Raw genomic sequence first — 17,273 nt, 5'->3', positions numbered from 1 at the left:
TGATTTGAAAAGGCCGGCAATATATACCGAAATGTAGGAAGTTTACCACAATAGAATGCACGATTACTCGTGTTAATTTACTCTTAGATTATGAAAGTATACTTTACATAATCTCCCTTCCCCTCATTCCCTAACCTCCTTGAATAAGTCAATTTCTTACCTTGAATCGGATTTTCTGAGCCTTAAACCAGCAGAAAAAACGGCGCCAAAATCTGCACTCTGGAACTGATCATTTATTTCGCATTTCAAAAACACCGATATATCGATAAAACAGTGGATAACGTTTTTTTTCCCCGAGTGAGCGCATTAATCGCGAACACCGTCTTTAGACAATATTTAAAAGCAGCCCTCCCGTATTGCACTCGATCTGAGGTTAGTAAAAGCTCCACATTTACTATGCAAGTCCGGCAGCAGTTCAGATTTTATCTCGGTTCATTTTGAAAGTCTCTCCCCACAGCAAAAAGCCTTATTTACAGCTTTCTGCAACCTGGCAAAAACCGCGTGGAGATTTTGAAATGAAAAAAAAATGAAACGTGACTCGAAGAAGCTTTTTCTTTGCTTACCGACGGGAGACGGGGGCACTTTTTTTTTTGCAGAGTGTAAGTTAGGGTTCATACCCAACCGGGTCTTGTAGCTTCTGAACTGATCGAGTGACAGAGGGTAACACGAACACACAGAAATTGCTGAAATTAACTCATTGGTGTTTAACATGATCCCTGTCTACAGGCAGCGATTACAGATGTATATGAACGCATCCGAGAATAAGCCGCGCATAAAATCTGCGATCACTCACTAATTTACAGAACATTTATAAAACACAATTATCGTAGATAGTAATATAATGGTTCAGCTGTTTTAGGGAAGTTGTGGGTGGCTCTGAAAAGAGCCGTTGGGTTTTGGATGTGTGTTTTTCAGCACAATGTGGTGCCTCACTTGGAGCTGGTGTACTTGGTCACCGCCTTTGTACCCTCCGACACAGCGTGCTTAGCCAGCTCCCCGGGCAGCAGCAGCCGCACGGCGGTCTGGATCTCCCGGGAGCTGATGGTGCTGCGCTTGTTGTAATGGGCCAGGCGGGAAGCTTCCCCCGCGATGCGCTCGAAAATATCGTTGACGAACGAGTTCATGATGCTCATGGCCTTGGAGGAAATGCCGGTGTCGGGGTGAACCTGCTTCATTACTTTGTAGATATAGATGGAGTAACTTTCTTTCCTGGACCTTCTTCTCTTCTTACCGCCTTTCGCTGGCGCCCTCTTCACCGCTTTCTTCGCACCCTTCTTGGCTACTTGTCCTTTCTTTTCCTCTACCATTGCGACAGACAATGTCCGACACAGAATAAGCGAAAGCAGCCTCGGAGCTCGCCTTTTGTAGCCTGACGGCGTCAGCAATGCTAATGAAGGATGGGGGAAAGCCTTATTCCTGATTGGGTAGTTTACAAGAATGTCAAACCATGACATTAGTCTCTCTGTGATTGGTTAGTGTGGGACACAACGTGGATCTGCCAGGATCTGCAATGAAATGTGAAACATCAACCGAAATTTTGTACACGGATCAAACTCCTAGCTCACTCTAAATTGTGAGATCCTAATTGCGATTTATTCTACATCTTTCGATAATGGTTTTCTTTCCTCTTCCATTTAAAAATTCTCATGACATTTGTTGTCAAGTGACAAAATGCACTGAAATCTGACAGTGAGTGTGCTTCACTCCTGGAAATGATGGAACTACTCGACAATTGCATCGTGCTTGAGGAAAATGGGGGTTAGGGAATGTTCTCTCTTGCTTGTTTTTCTTGCTCTACACTCTCTGAAGATTAAGGACATTCTACTAGCATCTGCTCTGTCAACTCCCTTCAGTTTTCATTTCCCCTAAAGGTTCGACGTCCTTCTTCAAATCTCCAATGAGTATATGCCCAAACTATTCATATTTTCCTCAGAATACCTGCCACTGTATGTCAACGTCAGGGTAACTCGGATTACCTCAATGACAGGGAAATGATGTACTGTCACCTGTGCCTTTGCTTTCTGCTGACTACACGAATTTTACTCTCTAACCATTAGGCTCTTCAATCAGTGTCACCAGTTTTCTGCCAACAATTCAGTTCCTGAAATCTTGCTTTGCAATGAATTAGTGTGGATATTATTTTGTACATTTCAGGTTTTAGCAATTTTTTTTTGTTACAAGCTTTGCTGTGTGGGTTTTCTCTGAACTTTATTTGTTGACACATCAGTTGAATTCACAGTGAACTGATTATTGTCATTTCAGGATATTTTAACATGACACCTTTTGTGAATTTTAATTATGACAATCTCATGTGTAGATGTGCATTTTTGTTTTATAACCATCAATGAGTCCCTGGTTACAGTGTGAATGATATTGTGTTGTTCAGAATTTCAGGTTGATTAAGGGTTAGTTTATCTCTCATTATTGGCTATGTAAAAACAGAACTGCAGTTATCAATCTGCCGTGTCAGCTTCCGCTAGATGAATGATTATTAGTCTCTCACAATCTGTCAGTCAGTTTCTGTTCACTGAATGTAACTGTGTAGTTATCAATCTGTACCTGTCAGTTAATTTGCCATGAAACTGGGTGTGTTATTATCAATTTGCTCCTGTCAGTTTCTGCACTGTGAACCTGAGTGCGTTTATTAATCTTTCTTGGACAGTTAGTGTTGTGTAAATGTATGAGTGTATTTACCAATCTGTCCCTGCCACTTTCCAAAATTTGAATGTGATTTTATTTATCAACCTCTTCCTGTCAGTTTTTTTTTAAAGCACTTTCAGTCTCTACCTGACAGTTTCTGCTATTTCAACATTTGAGTTTAGTTATTCATCTGTAATGCCAGTTTGTGCTTGGTGAATGTTTGAGCACAGTTATTCATCTGTACTTAATATTTTCTGATATCTGGAAGTGTAGTTATTAACCTGTTATGTTGGTTCATGAAATGTGAATGAGAGTGTGGCTATATGTGTCAGTTTCTGTCATGTGAACATTGGAGTATCATGAATCTATCCATGACTATTACCGCAATATGAGTGGTGTGACTGGTTATCAATATGTCCCTGTCAGTTTCTGCTGTGAGAAGATATGTGTTTAGTTATCCATCTAGTTTGTCAGTATCTGCAATGTCAATTTGTATGTTTAGTTATCGATTTATAACTCTCATTTTCTGCTCAATGAATGTGTGAGAGTGTGCATGTATAGTTATCAATATGTAGCTGTGAGATTCTGCACTGTTGATATGAATATAGTTATCAAACTGTATCTGCCAGTTCATGCTGTGTGACACTGGGAGGATTATTATCAAGCTGTTCCTGTCAGTTTCTGCTATATGGATATGTAAAGTTAGTAATCAATATGTACCTGTGAGAATCTGCTTGTGAATTTTGGAGTGTAGTTATCATACTGTACATGACAGTTTTTGTTTTAAATCTGTGGATACTTGAATACAGTTGTAAAATGGGACCTGTCAGGTTATGCTATGTGAAACTTGGAGTGTTATGAGCAATCTGTTCTTCTGTGTTTTTCTACTATGTGGATATGTGAGTGTAGTTATCATTCAGATCCTGTTAGTTTGATAAGTCAGTGTAATTATTAAAGTGTACCCATCAGTTTTGATTACGTGAATTTGTGAATGCTGTTATCAAACTTTACCTGTTAGTTTTGCTATGTCAATATGTGAGTGTCATCATCAATGTGTTTTTGCCTGTTTCTGCAATGTGAATGAGTGAGCAGAGGTATCAATACATGCTGGTCAGTTTCTATTTGTCAACGTGGCTTAACTCTCTGGCAGCCAGTAATATTCTCCGTGAGGGTCCGATTTGTTATGTGATAGTTGTTATTAGGGTGATTTAATGCAGATTACATTCAGTTCCTGACTGTATATTTTGGACGAGAATTCAGTCTATCCATCTTCAAAAATGGTGTAAATGTCAATGGGCTATGCATGGTGATATTTGTTCAAACTGGGCAGATGTGCATTGTGAATGGTGAAAAAAACAACAAACTTGTTGTTTGAGCATATTTCGCTGGAAATTGACCTCAATGTGTATTTGACTCAATCTGGTCTGTGACTGTGGGAAGGATGTTCTCTGCTCTGACAGTAGTAACATACCTGCTGTTTGTTAGAAGCAGCTGGTCACACCTGGCTTTGTACTGAGGAAATATTACTTTGTCTTAGTCCTTCAAGTATTTGCCTGGAGGAAGACAGAAGAGAAACCTCCTGTAAATCAATATCAGCCAAGTTTGATAATATTTAACTGATCAATGCAAAGTTCAGTTAATAATCATTACGATATTTTATTTCAAGCCAGGAATTTGAACAGAATTATGTGTCTGATTCCACTCTTGTTCTAAGCTGCTCCTTGTCTGGGGATTTTTCTTTTTGTTAATTCCATACCAGTTGAGTGAAGACCAGAAAGAAACCAACAAGTGTACAGCTCCATGAATGGGACTACCCAATACAAGCCGGTCTGTGGATATGAGTTTACTTATTGATCTATTCATGTCAGTTCCTACTTGGTGAATGATAACTACACTCATACAATCTAAACCTTTGTTAAATTACTTATGTATTCACACAGCAGAGACTGACAGGGACAGATTGATAGAGAACTATAAATCAAATGAAATGACATAGCGTTGAAGAGGGCGGTTTGACTTATCTTGTCCATTCAAACGCAAAGACAACCAGATGGCCATTCTAATCCCACTGTCCTGCACACAGCCCATAGCCCCACAGCTTAAAGCACTGTCAGTTTCTGTAATGTGAATGTATTGATCAATTTGTCATCTCAATCTCCATTTTGTGGATACATAAATGTAGTTATCAATTTGTACCTGTCAACTTTTTCTCTATGAATATCTGAATGTAGTTATCCATCTCTACCTGTGAAAATCCAAATACAGTTATTAATATGTACCTGTGAGTCTCTACAATTTGAATGTCCAAGTTTATTTGCCAGCCTGTCCCTGTCATTTTCTGTTCCATTCATCTGAGAGTGTGCCTGTCAGTTTCTGGTTTGTCAATGTGTGAATGCATTTATCAATATATACCTGTCAGTTTGAGCCAGTGTGATTGTATGAGTGCAGTTATTAATCCATGCCTGTCAGATTCTGCTATGTGATTGTGACCATCATTTTCAGTCTCTACCTGTCAGTTTTGTCATGTGAACAAGTGATTGTCAATCAATATGTCCCTGTCAGTTGCTGCAATGAGAATGTGTGACTGTGGTTATCAACCTGCATTAACCAAGCTGTCCATGCCACTTTCTGCTAATGTGAATACATGTGTGTAGTTACCAATCTGTCCCTGTCAGTTTCTGCGCTGAGAGTGTAGGTGTACTTGTCAATCTGTTCCTGTCAGTCTCTGCAATGTGCTTGTGTTAGTGTATTTATCAATCTTTCCCTATCAGTTTCTGCTCTCTGAATCGGAGTGTTTGTTTATCAATCTGTAACTGTTAGGTTTTGGTTTTGTAAATGTGTGAATGTATATATCGTTCTGTACCTGTCTGTTTTTGCTATGAGAGTGAGTGTGTTGTTATCAGTCTCTACCTGTCAGTTTCTGTTATGAGTTTATCTGGGAATTTAGGTTCGATCTGATCCTGTCAGACTTTGCTGTGTGAATCTGTAAATGTAGTTAACAGTTTTGCTTGCCGAATGTGTGTGTGTGTAATCGTTAGTCTATCCCTGATCAATTCCGCTTTGTCAGTAAGGAAGCAACTGGTCCTGTCAGTCTCTGCAATATGAATGTATGATGTATTTATCAATCTTTCTCTGTCAATTTCTACTCGGTGAATGTGAGAGTGTTATTATCAATATATACATGTGAGATTTGGCCCTGTGAATATTTGAGTGTCTTTATCAAATTTTGGATAAATGGTTGAGATGAATAACTACATTCAAATTTTGTCAGAAAATTTTCTCTGCATATGAGAGTGCATCTATCAGTTTCTGCAATGTGAATAAATGAGCGCAGGTTTGAATCTATGCCAATCAGTTTCTGCCAAATCAATATGTGAGTGCAGTTCTCTGTACCTGTCAGATCCTGCTGTGTGAAATTGAGTGTAGCTGTGAAATTGTATGAATGATTTCATGCTATGTGATGTGGAAGTGTTATTATCCATTTTTTCCTGTGAATTTGTTATGTGACTATGACAGCATAATTACCCTGTTAGTGTCTCCTCTATATATCTGAGAAAGTAGTTATTAATCTGTACCTGTCAGTTTTTGCTATTTGAAAAGGAGTGTAGATATCAACCAATACCTGGCAGTTTAAGCAATAAGAATGAGTGTTGTTATCAGTCTCTACCTTTCAGTTTCTGCAATTTCAATAGGAGTTTAGTTATCAATCCGTACCTGTCCGATTCTGCATTATGAGTACGTAAATGTAGTTATCTTCTGTACCAGGCAGTTTCTGCTTGGTGAATATGAGAGTGTATTTATCAATCATTCCTTGTCAGTATGTGTGTTGGGAGTATGTGAATGAGATTATCAATTTGTACACCTGTCAGATTCTGCTCTGTGAATGAGTGCTGTTATTAATCTGCCTTTGCTCTGTGAACATCCAAATATAGTTATCAATATGGACATGTCAGTTTCTGCTATGCAAATGCATGCATCTATTTTCCAATCTATCCCTGTAAGTTTCTGGTCTATGTAAGTGGATGTTTCAACATTAATACGTCGCTGTAAGTTTCTGGTTTGGTAATGTCTGAATGCCTTTGTCAATATATACGTCAGTTTCTGTGATGTGAATGTGTGAGTACAGTTACCAATTTATGATTGTCAGTTTCTGCTCTGTGAATATGAGAGTGGTGGTTATCATCTGTAGCTGTCAGTTTCTGCTACATGAATGAATAAATGTAGTTGTCAACCTGTTCCTGTCAGTTGTGCTGTGAATGTGTCAGTGTAGCTTTCGGTCTGCATCTGTCAATTTGTGCAAGGTCAATGTGACGTATTATCGATATGTACCTGTGAGTTTCTGTTCTGTGATTATTTGAGTATAGTTATCAAACTGCACTTGAAAATTGTTTTTCTTTCTCTGTGCATATAAGAGTGTAGTTGTAAGTCTTTACCTGTTTGTGCTGTGGGAATGTTTGGGTGCAGTTATTAATATATCCCTGAATGTGTCTGCTTGTAAAAATGCAAACTTATTCATTAAATCATACCTGTCATTTTCAGACATGTGAATATGAAAATGTAGTTATCAGTCTGTAACTGTCAGTTTCTGTTCTGTGAATATGAGAGTGTGTTTATCAATCTGTACCAGTGAGCTTCTATTATATGAATATGACTGTCATTATCAATCTGTACCTTGTCAGTTTCTCCTCAGTGAATATTCGTGTGTAATTATCAGACTATACCTGAAAGTTTCTGCTCTGTGAATTACTAATTAATTAGTTATTACCCTCTGCCCATCAGTTTCTGGTTTGCTGATGTGTGAATGCATTTACCAATCTGTACATGCCAGTTTTTGCAACATGAATGCGTGCATTATCGATTATCGATATGTTCCTGTCAGTAACTCTTCTGTTGATATCAAAGTACAGTTATTGATCTATTCTGTCACTTTCAGCTCCATGAATTTGAAAATGTAGTCATCAAGCCACACCTGTGAAGTTCAGCTATGTGAATACGAATGGTATTATCTCTGAACTATTAATACAGAGAGCCAGGTAATTTTCAAATCATGGCAGATGGTGGAATTTTAATTCAACAATAATCTGAAAATAAGATTTTTCTGCCAATTCTCCTGGAAAAAAAATATCTGGTCCTCTAACATCCTTTTGGGAAATCTGCCATCCTTACCTGGTCTGGCCTACATGTGATTCCAAACCCACAGCAATGTGGTTGGCACTTAATTGCCCTCTGTACAATTAGTGATAGTCAGTGACACACACATCCCATGAATGAATTAAAAAAAGGAAACAATTGGGATTGCAGTTAGCAATCTGTCCCTGCCACTCTCTACTTTGTGAATGTGAGTAAAGTTATCATTCTGTACCTGTCACTTTCTGCAATGCCAGTACATGACTGCAGTTATTAGTGTGTGCCAACTTGTCTCTGTTTGCAATGTCAATATGAGAGAGTCAATCTGTAGCTGTCAGTTGCTGCGATGTGAGTGTAGTCATCAAATTGTTCCTGTCGGTTTCTGCTCTGAATCTGAGTGTAGTTATTAATCGAAACCTGTCAGTTTCTGCAAGGTGAATGTGAGATTTTTGTTCGAATATGTACCTGTGCCTGCCAAATTCTGCTCTGCGAATATGTGAGAGCAGTTATTATGCTATCCCCGTCAGTTTCTGCTCTATAGTTATTAATCTGCACTTGTTAGTTTCTGGTTTGTGAATGTGTGTAATTATCATTCTCTGCCCATCAGTTCCTCTTGTTTGAACATGAGTTTAGTTATCATTCTGTCCCTGTGGACGCTAGGGAACTTGAAGAAATATGTATGGATGTCTTGAAACCAGTCCACATGACAGAAGAGGTGGTGTTAGAGGCGGTTAAAAAAAACACATAAAGGTGGCTAAATTGCCAGGACCCGATTAAGCATATCCCAGGATGTTCTGGGAAGATATATTGATAATTTGAACAAATGACATTCTGTTTTCTTGCTTTTTTTGTAATATTTCATAGGTAGGATCATTCCATCCCTGTTACATATTGCAATATGAATGTGTGACTATCGTTATCAAGTCTGTACTCTCAGTTTCTGCTATGTGAATGTGTGAGTGCAGTTATCAATCTCAGTTTCTGCAACGGTAATGAGAGTGTAATAATCAACCTCTGTCAGTATCTGCTATATCCACATGTGAGTTTAGTTATCAATCTATACCTGTCAGTTTCTGTCTTATGAATGTGTGACTGTCATCAATCTGTCCCTGACAGTTACTGTAACATGCAGGGGTGACTGTAGTTATCAAGTTGTAGTTCTCCGTTACTGCCATGTGAATGAGTGTAGTTGTGCATCTATACCTTCATTTTCTGATGGTGAATGTATGAGTGTAGATTCCATTTCTATGTGTGTCTGTTTTTGCTTGTCAATCTGTGTATAGTTATCATCTGTACTTGTCAGATTCTGCTCTGTGAAAATGTAAGATTAGTTATAAAACTGTACCTATCAATTTATGCAATGTGAAACTGGGAGTATTATTATTAATCTGTTCCTGTCAGTTTTTGCTATGTGGGTATGATAGATTTGTTATCAAACTTTCTCTGTCAGTAACTAGCATATGAACGTCTGAGTCTATTTACCGGTCAGTCCTTGTCAGTTTCAGCTCTGTGTATCCGAGTGTGCAGTTATTAATCTGTAACTGGCAGTCTCTACTACATGACTATTTCAGGGCATTTATCAATCTTTCCCTATCAGCCAGTGAGTGCGCTGTGAATATATGAATGTGCTTAGCAATTTGGACCTGCCAGTTCTCATATGTAGCTATAATTAGCAATTCTCCTTGCCAGTTTCTGCTGTATGTGTTAATGTGTGTAGTTAGCAATCTGTACATATGTTTTGCAACATGAATGAGAGTGTAGGTATCAATCTTTCTCTGTATATTTCTGCTTTTATATTCAATCTGTACATGCCAGTTGCTGCTTTGTGAATCTGTGAATTTAGTTATCAATGCATGCCTGTCAGTTTCTGCTTTGTGAAAGTGTGAGTGCAGTTATTAACCTGTACCTGTCAGTTTTTGCTCCATGCATTTGTTTTGTGTAATGGATTGTGTAATGTAAATGCAAAGGGTTTTGTAACTCCGACAGTGCAGAGTCTAACTGGGAGGAATAATATCAAGGGCTGTTCTTCGGGATGCCATCAGCTTTTCTGAGAGCATAGTAACATACTTTTGTGAATAATGCTGAGAAGTGTAATTATCAATCTCTGTCAGTTTCTGCTATATCCATGTATGAGTTTAGTTATCAATCTGTACCTGTCAGTTTCTGTCATATGAATATGTGAGTGTAATCAATCTGTCATAGATGTTACACTTCTTTGTTAGCGTCCAAGGAAAAGGGCAATGAACAAATCAACTGTATTGCAGCTGAGTAACCGCAATGTTTCTTCTACAGGCAAGAGAATTGGCTAATTCACTTCATTATTCTATCATGGATACTACATAACCCTGCTTTGTGGTGTGACAGTGCAAGCCATTAGCAGTACTCTTATGATGCTCTATATTTGGAATGAGGAAAGCAAAAGGACTTGTACTTTCTGTCTTACAGTGGAGAAAATTTAAACCATCAAAGCAAACTCATTGCACATTGTTGAACTCCTCTTGCAAAAAGAAATGACAAAATTTGCAAATTACAAGGTTTGGTTAAATGGATCTTTCTTCATTAGTTTAAATGGCAATTATTTGATTATATCATTCATTTGAAGAAATGTTCCTGCTTTTGTGCAATATTTCAGAGAGGGGCAAATGGGACTCTGTAGAAAGTTACACGATGTATTTTTTGAAAAGAAAGCTTATTGCTGGACAGATGGAAAATATGTTTTCTATTCCTGAAAGTGAACCAGTTGAGAATTATATTGTAATAAAAGATGGGGTTGGCAGCTCGTCTGCTGTCAAGACACACACATTGAAATGGAATGTTAGCTGAATGGGATTAGAATTGTCAGGTGCTTGTTTTTGTCTACTATCAACTTGGTAAGTGAAGGGTCTTTTTTGCTTTGTTGTAGACTCTTATCCTTATATAAAAGACATCCATAAACATTTTGTATGTATTTGCTTCCATTACATGCACAGTGTATGGGTATACATTGACGTTAGTCTTTTCATCTTGTATGTTGATAAGGTGAGCGTATTTGGGACTCAATCTGAATCAGTTGGTGCCTTTGTACATGTGTCTGTATCCGCTCAGTAGTGATTCGCTATTTGTCAGTAACACTACTTGTCACATATGGTTATTGAAACTATGTAACGACATGATGTCTTTCTTTATCTGGTTTGTGACATTATAAAATACCCTTATTAAATGTAAACTTGATTCAATCCCTGATTGAGTACTTTTGACAAGGAGTCAGCCTTTAACATTTCGAACATGTTAATGGGCTATGAATGATATTAATTGGAACTAGCACGATGTCTATTGACAATGGAGACAAAAAAGAAACTTGCCTTTCCTCGGTTATGTTTGATTGGTTGTTTGTTTGGATAAGTCTCTGGAAATTGAGCTCAATAAAAGTCTGGATCAATCTTCTCTGTGATTGTGGAAAGGATGTTCTCCATTCTGATAGTGTTAACGTATCTGCTGTTAGTTAGAAGCAGCTGTTCACACTTGGCTTTGTACCGAGGATATATTACATTGTCTTGGTCTTTCAAATATTTGCCTGGAGGAAGACAGAAGAGGTATCTCCAGTAAATCAACATCAGCCAAGTCTGACCATCTCAAACAGATTAATGTAACATTCAGTTAATAGTTATTAGGATGTTTCTTTTCTTTAACTTCACCTGACAAAGGAGCAGAACTCCAAAATCTTATGATTTTAAATAAACTTGTTGGACTACAACATTGGGTCATGAGAATTCTGTCTTTTCTTTAAAGCCATCAATTCAAACACAATCTTGAATCCATTCCTACATTGAGCCACTCCTTGTCTGCGCACTTTTTTTTTTAAATATATAAATTACCAATTGAGTGAGATTCAGAAACTGAGCAATAATTGCACAGCACCATGTAAAGTGCTACCCCAACCTACTGTATCCCTTCACAGTTCATGCTACCAGATTCCAACACACTAACTGTTGAAAAGAACAACAGGCACTATTTCAAATATTTTTACTCGAGACATATAATCTGTTAAATCCATTCTATGTCCTTTACAGAATTCTTGTATTTCCACAATCTTGTCTATGTCAACAGAGAAAAATAGAAGCCAAACAATGAATTTCCGTCAGTGTTTAGAGATTTGAAAACCACAAGAATGACCCCACCCTCCCCAGTCATCAGCTTCTTGCCTCTGTGGCTCCCTCAGCAGGCCCACATACTGCCCGAGAAAGGCCTCTCTCGTCCCCCCGCCACCCCCCGGGCGATCACTCCAAGTTCCGGGACCAGTTCCTGCTCCTCTTCCAGACAGCCCCCAGTTCTCCCTGAACTGAGCCCGAATCAATGCCGGTCTCGGAGCCCTCCTCTGTATCCCAGACTCACATCTCGATGTGGTGCTGGAAGAAGCCTGCTGTTCCATCGCTTCACTGGGCGCTGATCTCTCCATTGCGGTCTGTTTCAAACAAACCTCTTCTACTCACTGAGTAAATGCTCCTCAATGGCAGCGCTACAGGAGGGCCTCACGCATGCGCTTCTCTAGTCAGCAACATACAGCTTTGGGGGTAGGGCCAGCATCACGCATGCGCTGCTTTCCCGAATTTTTTTTTAAACCGAGTTTACATGTAGCGCGAGATAACAAGGTGTAGAGCTGGATGAACACAGCCGGCCAAGCAGCATCAGAGGAGCCGGAAGGCTGACGTTTCGGGCCTAGACCCTTCTTCAGAAGCTTTCCTGCTCCTTTGATGCTGCTTGGCCTGCTGCGTTCATCCAGCTCTACACCTTGTTATCTCAGATTCTCCAGGATCTGCAGTTCCTACTATCTCTTACACACAGCGCGGACAGGACACGGGATCATTGCCTGATCTGTCTGTAACGGGCAGGAGTAAAGCGCGGTGTTCAATACAGCCCAGACAAACTGATCAACCGGCCGTGTAACCGTGGTTAATCAATCTTACCCACCCCGGCGATTTAAACACCTTTAAAGCTAATAGTTAAAGAATCAATTTTTTTCGGTACATTTTTATTTCACCCACATTGTAAGCAGCCCGAACACAATTTGTAATTGCTGCTTGAAATGTCTTTGACAGGCAGATGGAAGGAATTCACCATTAAAGCCTCTGCAGGGATCCCAGCATCAAAACTATACAAAATATCATTCCTGGAAGGGTTAATGAGATACATATACTGCAATATGTAACATCAGTGTCTGGGCAGAATTACAAATCGCGATGTGAAATAATTAGATGCAGTTCCATTGACACTCCCCATGTGATACCATCCCTATTCTCAGCCTCCGCTCTCGTAAATCACGGCAAGTGTGACATTTGATTTACTCGAATCAATTAATGTTTAAGCTATGCCTGAACTCGGAACCGGGACAGCAATCATTTGATCCGGGCTCAGCTCTTTCCTGAGAGATGTGGGTGGCTCTGAGAAGAGCCTTTGGGTTCAGGTGGTTACATGTTGCACTGATTACATTTCTTTGCTGCTTTCTTGGTCACTTTCGATTTGGGCTTGGCCTTCGGTTTACCCGATTTCGGGACCGGTTTTGCGGCCTTGGGGCTCTTGGTCTTTTTCACCTTCTTCACGGGAGTCTTTTTCTTCGGCGCTGCTTTCTTCACCGCTTTCTTTGACGTTGCTGCCTTCTTGCCGGCCGCTTTCTTGGCTGGGGATTTCTTCGCTGTCACCTTCTTGGCCGTGGTTTTCTTCACGGTTGGTTTCTTGGCGGCTGCTGCTGTTTTCGCCTTCTTTCCCACTTTTGCCTTGACTGGATTCTTAGGGAGTTTAAAGGAGCCGGAGACGCCCTGGCCCTTGACCAGAACCAGGGAGCCTTTCGCCAGACACCTCTTGATAGCCAGCCTGATCTGTGCATTTTGCTTCTCCACATTGACCCCGCTTCTCTGCAGAGCCTTCTTTATAGCGGCCAGAGACGTCCCCTTCCGATCGCTGCTCTCCCCGACAATCTTCACAATCCGAGATAGTAGGAACTGCAGATGCTGGAGAATCCGAGACAACAAGGTGCAGGGCTGGATGAACACAGCAGGCCAAGTAGCATCATAGGAGCAGAGAGGCTGACGTTTCGGGCCTAGACCCTTCACAATCCGTTCACCCAACCCGGGACCGGCTGTTTTTTTCCCTCGGAGCCGCCGCCTTCTTCTTCTTGGGAGTCTTGGGTTTGGTGCTGGCGGAGGCTGGAGGAGCCGTTTCGGCGGCTGCAATGTCGCTCATGTCGGGAACTCTGTCAGTCTGAACTGGGTCAGCAATGAAGCTGCTGGTGGTGGCACTGAGCAACTTAAAGGCAGCGAGCGGACGGCGCGGAGACAACCTGCCCTCAGCTCCCTGCTCCTGCTGCCTCTCTGTGTTTCTCTCTCGGCCGAAACTCTCCAATTCCTCTGCAATTCCGCATCTCCAGAAAGCCAGGCTCATCGTTCCTGACCCTGACACGGGAAGGTTTGCGGCCAAAACGTTTTCACTCGAATTGACGGCTCCGGTGTCGAGTTAAACGCATTTTGCTGCTGCACTGATCGCGCTGTCTGAGCTGAGCGCTGACATTATCGTCACTTTTAGACTGAAATCTTAAAATCAACAAATACATTGACTTGAATTCTACCTTTGGAGTATAGGAGGGGAGCAGGGGGATAAGTTGAATTGAAAATCTTATTGAATTGAACAAGAGGCGCTCGTAGATCCCATGTTACGAAAGAACGCACAAACACTATTACATTAGGCTAACCCGCCCGCCCTTCTCCTAAAGTCTCTTTGACACAATATTCACAGCCACACAATCACAGGCCAGAAATATCACCAAATGTAAATGTGAAAGGATACAATTTCTCCTCCTTTCAGCCTTTGCTCCGGTATCCAGAGATTTAGTTGTTTTTTTTCTCCTCAGTAACTGTTAAACTTTTTGAGGCTTGTGCGCCGGAGATTCGGTATTGTCCAGATTCGGCTGCAAGAGCCAATCAAATGGTTTGAAGTCATATTGATCACCCAGATCAGTATTTTTTCATTCTGGTGACAATACTCAACATCGGTTCTGGGAATCAACAGACATAGAAATATAGATAACAGCAACTGGACCTAACCAAACGGCCCATGAAATCTCACCTCCCACTCATCATGAAAATGGCAGATCATCCAACTCAATAGCCTGTGTCAGTTTTTTTAATCTCTCATATGGAGTCATACAGCAAGGATACAGACACTTCAGTCCAACCAGTACATGCCGAATATAATGCCAAACTAAACTAGTTCCACCCACCTGCTCTTGGCCTATTTCCATTCAAAATTGTCATATTTATGTACTTATCCAAATGTCGTTTTAATGTTGTAATTGTAGCCACATAGACGATTTCGTCAGGAAGTTAATTCCACATGCGTCCATGCTCTGTGTTAAAAAAAATGCCCCTCGTGTCCTTTTTTTAAAAGATCTCTTTCCTGTCACATTAAAAATGTCCACCGTGGCCTTCCATTGCCCCCATCCCAGGCAAAAGACAACTACCGTCAACTCTGTCTCATCCCCATCATTATTTTATAAACTTCTATAAGGTGACCTCTCAACAATCTATGCTCCAGTGAAACAAAAGTCCCAGCCTATCCATCCTTTCTTTATAACTCAAACCTTACACACATGGCAAAATACTGGTGAATCTCTTCTGAACCCTTTCCAGCTTAATAATATCTTTCCTCTGACAGTGCAACAAGCACTGGTCACAGTATTCCAGAAGTGCCCTCACCAATGTCCCTTCAACCTCAAAGTGATTTCCCACCTCCTAAACTCAAAGGACTGTGCAATGAAGGCAAGCATGAGTTCCTAACCACCCTGTTGAGATGTGATGCAGACTTCAAAGAATGCGAGGTCCCTCTGTTCTACAACACTACCCAAGGCCCTACCATTAATTGTGCAAGGCCTACCCTTGTATGTTGCACCAAAATGCAAAGCCCTGCATTCATCCAGATTAAGAGACAACAAGGTGCAGGGCTGGATGAACACAGCAGGCCAAGCAGCATCATAGGAGCAGAGAGGCTGACGTTTCGGGCCTAGACCCTTCTTCAGAAAAGGGGGAGGGGAAGGGGGTTTTGAAATAAACAGGGAGACAGTGGGAGGCGGATAGAAGAGGGATAGAGCAGAGGATAGGTGGAGAGGAAACAAACAGGTCAAAGAGGCGGGGATGGAGCCAGTAAAGGTGAGTGTAGGTAGGGAGTTAGGAAGGGGATAGGTCAGTCCAGGGAGGACGGACAGGTCAAGGGGGCGGGATGAGGTTGGTCGGTAGGAGATGGAGGTGCGGCTTGAGGTGGGAGGAGGGGATAGGTGGGAGGAAGAACAGGTTAGGGAGGCAGGGACGAGCTGGACTGGTTTTGGGATGCGGTAGGGGGAGGGGAGATTTTGAAACTTGTGAAATCCACATTGATACCATTGGGCTGCAGGGTTCCCAAGCGGAATATGAGTTGCTGTTCCTGCAACCTTCGGGTGGCATCGTTGTGGCACTGCAGGAGGCCCAGGATGGACAAGTCGTTTGAGGAATGGGAGGGGGTGTTGAAATGGTTCGCGACTGGGAGGTGCAGTTGTTTATTGCGAACTGAGCGTAGGTGTTCTGCAAAGCGGTCCCCGAGCCTCCGCTTGGTTTCCCCGATGTAGAGGAAGCCACACCGGGTACAGCGGATGCAGTATACCACATTGGCAGATGTGCAGGTGAACATCTGCTTGATGTGGAAAGTCTTCTTGGGGCCTGGGATGGGGGTGACGGAGGAGGTATGGGGGCAGGTGTAGCACTTCCTGCGGTTGCAGGGAAAAGTGCCGGGTGTGGTGGAGCTGGAGGGGAGTGTGGAGCGGACAAGGGAGTCACGGAGAGAGTTGTCTCTCCGGAAAGCAGATAAGGGTGGGGAGGGAAAGATGTCTTTGGTGGTGGGGTCGGATTGCAGATGGCGGAAGTGTCGGAGGATGATGCGTTGGATCCGGAGGTTGGTGGGGTGGTACGTGAGGACGAGGGGGATTCTTTTTTGGTTCTTATTGCGTGGACGGGGTGTGAGGGATGAGGTGCAGGAGATGTGGGAGACACGGTTGAGGGCGTTCTCGACCACCGAGGAGGGGAAGTTACGGTCCTTGAAAAACGAGGACAACTGAGATGTACGGGAGTGGAATGCCTCATCCTGGGAGCAGATGCGGCGGAGGCGAAGGAATTGGGAATAGGGGATAGCATTTTTGCAGGAAGGTGGGTGGGAGGAGGAGTATTCTAGGTAGCTGTGGGAGTCGGTGGGCTTGAAATGAATATCGGTTTCTAGGTGGTTGCCCGATATGGAGACAGAGAGGTCCAGGAAGGGGAGAGAGGTGTTAGAGATGGTCCAGGTAAACTTAAGGTTGGGGTGGAAGGTGTTAGTGAAGTGTATGAACTGTTCGAGCTCCTCGTGGGAGCACGAGGCGGCGCCGATACAGTCATCAATGTAACGGAGGAAGAGGTGGGGTTTAGGGCCGGTGTAGGTACGGAAGAGGGATTGTTCCACGTAACCTACAAAGAGGC

The 17,273-nt window shown here is 41.8% G+C and overlaps 2 protein-coding genes and 1 pseudogene across 9 annotated transcripts in view; all 3 read right to left on the bottom strand.

The window, feature by feature from the left end:
• The window catches only part of LOC109921544 (histone H2B 7-like), a 331,158-nt gene that overhangs the window by 242,323 nt on the left and 71,562 nt on the right, over positions 1 to 17,273 (bottom strand). The window lies entirely within an intron of this gene.
• Positions 214 to 4,172, bottom strand: LOC125487734 (late histone H2B.L4-like). Its single transcript, XM_048619901.1, has 2 exons — positions 4,112 to 4,172; positions 214 to 1,505 (listed from the first exon to the last, which is right to left on the bottom strand). The coding sequence occupies exon 2, from the start codon at positions 1,452 to 1,454 to the stop codon at positions 930 to 932; it is 525 nt and encodes a 174-aa protein (XP_048475858.1). The 5' UTR covers positions 1,455 to 1,505; positions 4,112 to 4,172; the 3' UTR covers positions 214 to 929.
• LOC109936482 lies at positions 13,212 to 13,983 on the bottom strand (annotated as a pseudogene).

Source organism: Rhincodon typus, chromosome 44 (assembly GCF_021869965.1).
Source record: "Rhincodon typus isolate 14 chromosome 44, sRhiTyp1.1, whole genome shotgun sequence".
NCBI lineage: Eukaryota > Metazoa > Chordata > Chondrichthyes > Orectolobiformes > Rhincodontidae > Rhincodon > Rhincodon typus.
The sequence above is the reverse complement of the archived record's forward strand: the minus strand, read 5'-3'. Positions and strand labels throughout refer to the sequence as shown.

What these genes read in the sequence shown, in the direction of transcription:
- LOC125487734 (XM_048619901.1), bottom strand. Translation starts at nt 1,454, where the DNA reads ATGTCATGGTTTGACATTCTTGTAAACTACCCAATCAGGAATAAGGCT.